Below are 7,946 nucleotides of genomic sequence, written 5' to 3'. Positions count from 1 at the left end.
ACTCCAAAGGAGATAATAACCAGCCCCGTTGCCATCTGACAAACAGCACAATAGTATCAGCTACATTACCACTAGATTTCTTTCCTTAGGCTATGTGACTTATGAGCTCATCTTCCCCACTTAAATCCACGGTAAATACTTTTTTAAATTTTATGACTTAATCATTTATTATTTCATTAATGTATTTATGCTGCAGCAGTGTAGCCACAGTTGGTGACTGTTGCTCAAGAGCTTATTGTATTTGTCAGAGTTTCCCAACTATTGCAAGCTTGCAGGACTGAAGCCATCAGATTTCACTTGTGTGACCTTTTGCCCATTTAAATCAAGATTTATGTCTGCGTGTGTATTTGGTCCAGAGCTCTGCAGCTGACGGTCCCAGGGGTCTGTCAGTTGGGGACATAGTGACAGGCCTGGAAGACTGTCCCGTCAGGGGAGTGGAGGACTGGACCAGCTGCCTGTCTCACCTCGCTCACACACCACAGACGGGATACTGCGTCCCTGTCGCCAGCCTGCAGCCCAGCTGGGCTCATGGACGAGGTGGGTGAGGAATTTGTTCAGCAAGGCCACCGGACTTGCTCTATCAAGACATAAGAAAGCCGTATTATTTCATAGTTTTGTATGTACGCCTCCAATAAAGAGCCAGCTGAGTACCTCTACCTGGAGACTTGACTGTATTAAATCGTAATAGCATCATAAATTAACGTCTTTCAAAAGGCAGCTATTAAACGACTTTATTAATCACTTGATTTAAACATTAATTGACCTTGTTTTGTCATCACTACAGTGGGCCACTTAAATATTAAACGGGGTCACAGTTACAGAGCAGCAACAGGAGCTCCGATTGGCCAAGTGTCAACTCATGTGGGAGGTAATTGTGTAACAGCTGGCCAATCCTAGCTCCTGCTGCTTCTCTGTGGTCTAGAATTTACTCAAGTGATTTAGGAGCAGATGCCCTTAATGTTAATTTTCTATTATAGTCCTAAAAATTTTTATTGACATAACAGCTTAGAGATCAGACATTTATGTCATTTTATTTGTCCTTTGTCTTTCAAAGTCTGTGTCTTGGATGGTTATCTAAAATAAGCTGAAACAAGTTATCACTGGGGATTTTGCTTATGATACTCTTCTTACTCTGGCATTAGTAATTATTGTCATATTAGATATGCAGAACAGAGTCTTTGGGGTTTTTCGCCTGAAGCGCACCAGATTAATGTGCTTTTTACTATGCAGAGTTAAGCCAATGACCTTTTAAGGAGTCCAGAAGACTTTTTAGTCATCGAATAAATTGTGTGATATTGTGTTATTTTTATCTAATCATCCATTTCGAGTCCACCTACTAACAGAACATCTATTTTTAAGATTCTTTTCAGAGTTGTGCTATATTTTCCATTTGTTTCTCTCCCCCCTGTAGCTTTCAAGCGTCTGGATGGAACGATGGACTGCTGCAGCAACAACAGCCTGACCGACCTCTGCTTCTCTTACATTAAATCACAGGGCAGGAGCAGCAGAGAGAGAGAGGTGACACACACTCACTGACAGATGTGGGGGCTTTTTGTGGCTGGTTAGTCATACAAACAGGTCTCAAAACCTTTTAGACAGTCGCGGATATTTATATTACTTCCTTTGTTCACTTCCCTTTTATTTCCATGTGTGACTTTCCATGAGTTTTCAGCTGCGGTGCTGTGAAAAAAGTTTGACACTGTTCGAGTAAAGTTAGGATTTCTATTAGCATTTGGTGTGAGCACACTTTGTCTAAATCACCAGTTCTTCTTATCGCCTTATTTTCTTGAGTAGCCACAGTTCTTCTGTGGGTTTTTATGCCACTTCTGTTACGTTTTGTTCTTGCGATTGAAGATTACTCTGTCAACCTTACATGCTGAAGTGACCCAAATCTGATTGGTTTTGCCCCAGAGTGACAGAGCTTGAGCATCTGCATTCGAGGGCTGCTTTACATGAGAGAGCTGGTTTTATGACCCCTATTGGGACAATGAGATTGAAATTTTTCTGTTTTTTTTTTTCTTGCCTGTCACCACCCACAGCTCTGTCTGGGCTGATGTGCCACCAAATGTTGGTAACACAGCAGCGGTTAAGGCTTATTCTTGTCTTGTCTGCTTACCTCTACAGTAAATTATCCTGAATGTGTACAGTAACACAGTGGCGGCACGGTGGTTAGCACTGTTGCCGCACAGCAACAAGGTCCTGAGTTCAATTCCATCATGCGGGGGTCTTTCTGTGTGGAGTTTGCATGTTCTCCCCGTGTTTGTGTGGGTTCTCTCCGGGTACTCTGGCTTCCTCCCACTGTCCAAAGACATGCAGTTTGTGGGGATAGGTTAATTGGATAATCCAAATTGCCACTAGGTGTGCAAGTGCGAGAGAATGTGAGCATGAATGGTTGTCTGTCCCTGTGTGTTAGCCCTGTGACAGACTGGCGACCTGTCCAGGGTGTATCCCGCCTCTCGCCCAATGACAGAGTTAAATGAAACCCCAACCACTTGTGGCTAAAACCTCTTTGGGTGGAGGTCACAAAAATCTCTGTGTAGGAAAGCCCCTTCCCTGTCATCTCTACTTATGTTGTTACTGTTGTATAAATTAAGGTTTTGTTGATGTTCTTGTGGCTGTGGGGCATTTTCCAAACCCCCATCTGGAGGAAATGAACACCAACAATTAAAGTTTGAATTCTGATACATTTATTTCATAAATTCTGGTGAGTTAGAAGTGTCCCCCAATGACAGCTGTCAATTATCAGTACTGTTTTATTGTTACATAATCTTGCCTGACACTTGCAATGTTGCCTAAAGGGTAAGATGTTGCTTGCTGTAAAGGGACTTAATAAAATTAATAAAGGTTTTTCAGTATTCAAACAAATTTGGCTTCAAGGCCTGCAGTGTGAAGGATAGCCTCTGAGTCTGGCTGTTTGCTCACAATAAGAAAATTATGATTGAATACTTTCTGTTTGCATTTGCTAAAAAATTAAATTCCGCTTACAAAAAAACAAAGAAAATACACGTAGCAGACATCTACAGTAAGCGGAACAAACCGAGCTGTCTTTTCCAATCTTCTGTTCTCCAATTTTGGTCAGCCTGTGCAAATTCTAGCAGACAAGAATAGGACTCTGTGTGGTCTTCTGCCCATGTGCTTCAAGGTATGGTCTTCTGCATACCTTGGTTCTATTAAGTATTTGAGTTACTGTTGCCTTTTCTATAGATCAAAACACACTGGCCATTCTTCTCTGACCTCAAAATGTAATTTTTACCCAGAGAACTGCAGCTGAGTGGATGTTTTCTCTTCTTCAGATCAGAAAGTCGTACAGATGGTTGTGTGGGAAAATCCAAGTAGATCAGCAGTTTCTGAAATACTCATACCAGCCCACCTGACCCCATAACCATGCCATAACCATGCCACTTAAATCACCTTTCTTACCCATTCTGCCATATGATTGGCTAATTAGATATTTGCATTAACCAGTAGCTGAACTGCTCTACCTATCAAAGTGCCTGTTAGGTGTATTTCTGAAATGTCTGTGTTAGGGGATGTCATGAGTTGAGTTGTAGTCACCAAAAATAATCATCTCCTATTTTGCGCTGCTCTCTATTATCGCATTTAAGCTGCAATGCCAGTGTCTCCTCCCAGTCTCAAATGGGGGCGCTTTCATAACCTTGTAACCTTATTTACAGAAAAGAATAATTAGATATACATTTTGAAATACAAGCTGAAAGTGTTTGTGCAGTCGTGCTTTGTATGGAAAAAGACACCGTACCAAAATGAATGGGTGTTAATGGCGGAAACAGAAGCTAGCTAACATGGAGAAAAGCTGCATAGAGTAACTGAAAATCGGTTTTTTGCTTCCTGTGTTTTTTGTGTAATCCTGTGGCTTCAGTACGCCTGCATGCCAGTACGTAAAATGGTGACGGGAACGCGAGTGTGTCATACAGATGACGACTGTGCTGCACATTCCCACACTGCCAGCATTTGCGTCACGCCTTCTCTGGAGAACCAGACTCGCTTCATCCGTGTCACACACCCTCCCAACACGCACATGCTGTTCGTGGGATATCCGCCACACCTGCAGTATGCAGGTACGTACACTTATGTTACCTCCATTTGTGAATGTAGGACATAATTAGCTGAAGCAACCGTTTGTTGAACATATCATTTGTGTAAATCTTGTGTTTTCAGTTTCAAACTTGTAATAAGCAACTGCATTTACTGTAATAAGCAAGTAATTGGTGTTTACAGTGTTCTGTAGATGTTGAACTGACTCTGGGCAAGGCAGAGGGAGTAATCACGAAGAGCCTGGATGTTTTCTCAGCTCATATTTAAGATTCATAAAGTGTTCAGTGGATCAAACTGAGGACCTATATATCCTGTGTTTTCTTATTTCCACAGTGAGTCTGACTAACTTTGTCCCTCGCTTTGGATTCCTCCACCTGGACCTTCCTGTATTCCTAGAAACCTTCTGCAAGTATCCTTTCAGGTTAAAGGGACTACAGTCATAATCAAGGATGGGTGTAAGAAGAATGAACCCTACTCTGAACCCGCAGTGCAACATTTTATCATGTGTTGCATGTTCTCAGTTTCCTCTTTTAGGATTATATAGCATAAAAGTTTCATCTTACTTGATTCCAAATGTCTTTTTCTGAATAAAAGACCCCTTTTTAACATCTAATCAGCACAGTCAAGAGGCCAGATGCACTTTAAGATTGCCTGAATGCAGCCCTTAATTGCATTGCTGTGCACATTTCTGATTGCAGTTCAACCCTTTTTAAGCCGTTTTTACATTTTTGTAGGTCTGTTTTTCTTTGTGACTACTTAACAAAGTAGTTATCTCTTGGCACTGCTGATTGGTACTTGGATTGATTGAAAACGATTTTTATTTGGGCTGAAAAGAACATGGTCTCATTAAGGTCATTAAGTTTATGTTAAGATGACTGTGAAGGGTAAAACTGTATCTCGTTAATGTGAATTCACTTTTTTATTTGTAAGGGTAGGGTGAGTTGTTTCTTCTTGTTATGTAATGCTTTGAAAGTTAAAAGCATGCTCTTTGGTCTTGGGGCATTTTGGATGATTCAACGTTGATGTGTTTTTAATGGTGATCTTTTGAAAACCAGCACTGCTCATATTTGACCAGGTGATTGTAGCGTGCCGCCTTTTCTGATTACTACTGGTGAGCAGCTACCTGCTCATCTAGTCATTTTCAGCTTCCAGTTCTTCCTCAGTAGTATTTTTTTCCCTAAAATCTAATTATATGTTTTATAGTTTTATATCCGTTGCTTACACGTGTACATGCAGTGCTAATTCAATTATGGAAAAAATTCTGTATATAAAGGATGAATGCGTCTTTGGTTTCTAAAAGGTGAAGTCAATGCAGACATGCCTTAAACATTCATTCATAATGATAAAAAGCCAGAGGGTGATTCCTTTGGTCAGACGTCCAATTGTACTAACATGCATTTGGGGAGGGGGAGCCTTTTCCACACTTGATCTGTGCTGTCCTTAAACACATCCCTGTTGGGTTTATGGGTTTATTTCTGACTGACTTGCTAGTTTTAGGTCATGTCAAATCCAGCATCTTGTTCGTTTTTCGAGTTATGTTCCCATTAATGTCAAAAAGGAAGATAAAGAATACAGTATATTTTATTTCCTTTTTCTTTCTTGTGTTCGACAAGAGTGTGCAGTGCCCTTCAGATTCACAGTCAGATTGACTTTGTGATGTACTGTTTCAAAAAGCCAACATGGCAACGGCCATAATGATTAGTTTGAGAGTTCAAACACCAGACTGCACAAACCACTGAGTAACGTCATGGTGGATCCCTTTATTTTTTTTATGGACAGACACTCCAAAGTAACAACTAATTGAGAGTATATTCTAGATAATGCTGTTTCTACTGGTTCTCACTGATGTGATATGCTTTGGCTGAATTAAATGACAGATGTTAAGAAGATGCAATGTAAAAACGTATCTCATTAATCTTTAATTAATAGTTTAATTCCCCTCTCCAACTCCAGTCCTCGAGAGCTGCTGTCCTGCAGCTTTTAGATGCATCCCTGCTCCGACACAGCCCTATCAAATGGTTTAATTGCTTCTTCAGCTTCAAGTTTGACAAAGGCCTGGTAACAAGCCATTCATTTGATTCAGATGTCCTGGAACAAGCATGAATCTAAAAGCTACAGGACAGTAGCTCTCGAGGACTGGAGTTGGAGTACCCAGCCTTACAATATAGATAGAAATGTCCAACAATCACAACCTGTGAACAAGCAGTTGGTGATGGTCAAGAACTCCTGTTTCACAGGAAGAGTTCTGGCAGAATCAACCTCATGGAGGCCACTGCAACTGGTTGAGGAATTAAGGGAAAGTAAAGAGGAATAATGAGAAACCACAAAGGGAAAGTACTAATGGTATGCCTTTGGGAAGTGTAAAGTAGAGCGTCGTGGCAAAGGGCAACTTTTTTGTTCATCATCTGTTTATCATCAACAGCCAGAGCTTATAGTAGCATAACTATGGGACTGTTCAGGGCCTACTGAAGGGAATTTACCAAAATGGAAAGTTTAAGGTAGAGAGTGTGTCTGTGTCCTGAGCCCAAACTGGGAGCTGTCTCAACAGGAGAGAATATTTCTTTCAGACAATTAACCAAATAGGAGTTCTTGAGCTAACTGTAAAGAATGGACTGCTACTGTTTGCTTAGCTGTCCAGCAGACAGAAGTAAACTTTCTCTGCTTCCATTGCTCGCTGCTTAAACTGACACTTAAATAATTGCCTGTTACTGTGTTTCTGTGTTTGTTTTCCTGAGCTGCCCTTCCTCTCAGATACGTGGTGTCCCTCTCTGGCGCATTAGCAGTAGTCAACTCTGTGCCGTGCTTTGCTCTCGATGGTCAGTGGATGCTGAACGCCCTGCTGGAGGCCACGCTGGCCAGTGTGGTAATAGACCGTCAGAAGCGTGAGCTGATTGGTTTCTTCCTGCTCCTGGCAGGCAGTGCCCTGCTGGCGGCCAACGTGGCGCTGGGCCTGTGGATGGTCACGGCACGGTAGCCACAGCGGTCAGCTGCCCCGGTGGACTGAGATATGTTGTCTCAGGATGCGTTTGAGTGTTGTGGACCATTAAACTGTGAACAGACTGCATTACCCAGAAGCACTGCCCACCTTGTGGAGACTGTTGAGTATAACATCACTCTGCCTTTAAAATTGGACCACCAGGGAAAACAACTTTAATCCACCTTGTTGCTGCCATAAATCCAAAAGCACACAAACAAGTTAACAAATGCACTTGCTGTAAAGCACTGTCCTATGTGACTGTTTACAAAGACTGTACTGATGAAACATGTGTGTTTGTGTTTTTCATTACGTTGATTCCAAAAATGCCATATTTTCCTGTGTAACTAAGCTAACCTGTGGACACAAAAACGTTTAAGGAGCTTTCTTTTGTTTTCTGGTGAATGCATGGCAATATAATAATCTTGAATTCCTTATCACTGTTGAAAAACTTTACTACCTACTGTTCATGAAATCATGAATTATTTAATTAAATGAATGGACTCCTATCAATTTGACCCTATTTAAATGGCGTCTATCCTTCAGATTGATCTGGCATTGCAGTGCGAAAATTGCTTTCTTTTTCACTCACCTTTTCTTTATGTGTACGTTTTATTTTTTATTATATGTCTGCCATATAGTTGCAAAAGTCAATTTCTAGAAATTGTGAAATAAAAATAACAGTTTTTCCTCTTTCTTTCCTTTTTCTTTTGTCTGTTGAAGACACTGTTGGTATGTCTGGCAAGTGTTTTCCCACTTTATACTTCTACTACACATGTCTTACTTTTATTCATCAATTTGTCATTTAGTGACAAAACATTAGATATCATAATTTATATTTAAGCAAAAAAAAAGATCATTTTGTGTAATATGTGCAATTTTCCCTATGAAGCAGTTAACATTACCTGCACTGCAGCAG

At 40.9% G+C, this 7,946-nt stretch overlaps 1 protein-coding gene across 1 annotated transcript in view; it reads left to right on the top strand.

The window, feature by feature from the left end:
• Positions 1-7,720, top strand: part of mbtps2 (membrane-bound transcription factor peptidase, site 2) — a 25,826-nt gene extending 18,106 nt beyond the window's left edge. The window contains exons 6-10 of the mRNA XM_005730509.1: positions 328-537; positions 1,412-1,518; positions 3,878-4,076; positions 4,387-4,462; positions 6,805-7,720. Coding sequence (XP_005730566.1) covers positions 328-537; positions 1,412-1,518; positions 3,878-4,076; positions 4,387-4,462; positions 6,805-7,027 — 815 coding nt within the window. The 3' untranslated portion in view covers positions 7,028-7,720. The remainder of the gene's footprint in view (positions 1-327; positions 538-1,411; positions 1,519-3,877; positions 4,077-4,386; positions 4,463-6,804) is intronic.
• Positions 7,721-7,946: the final 226 nt, after the last annotated feature.

Source organism: Pundamilia nyererei, unplaced genomic scaffold, assembly GCF_000239375.1.
Source record: "Pundamilia nyererei isolate P.nyererei 1_Seehausen unplaced genomic scaffold, PunNye1.0 scaffold00037, whole genome shotgun sequence".
NCBI lineage: Eukaryota > Metazoa > Chordata > Actinopteri > Cichliformes > Cichlidae > Pundamilia > Pundamilia nyererei.
The sequence above is the reverse complement of the archived record's forward strand: the minus strand, read 5'-3'. Positions and strand labels throughout refer to the sequence as shown.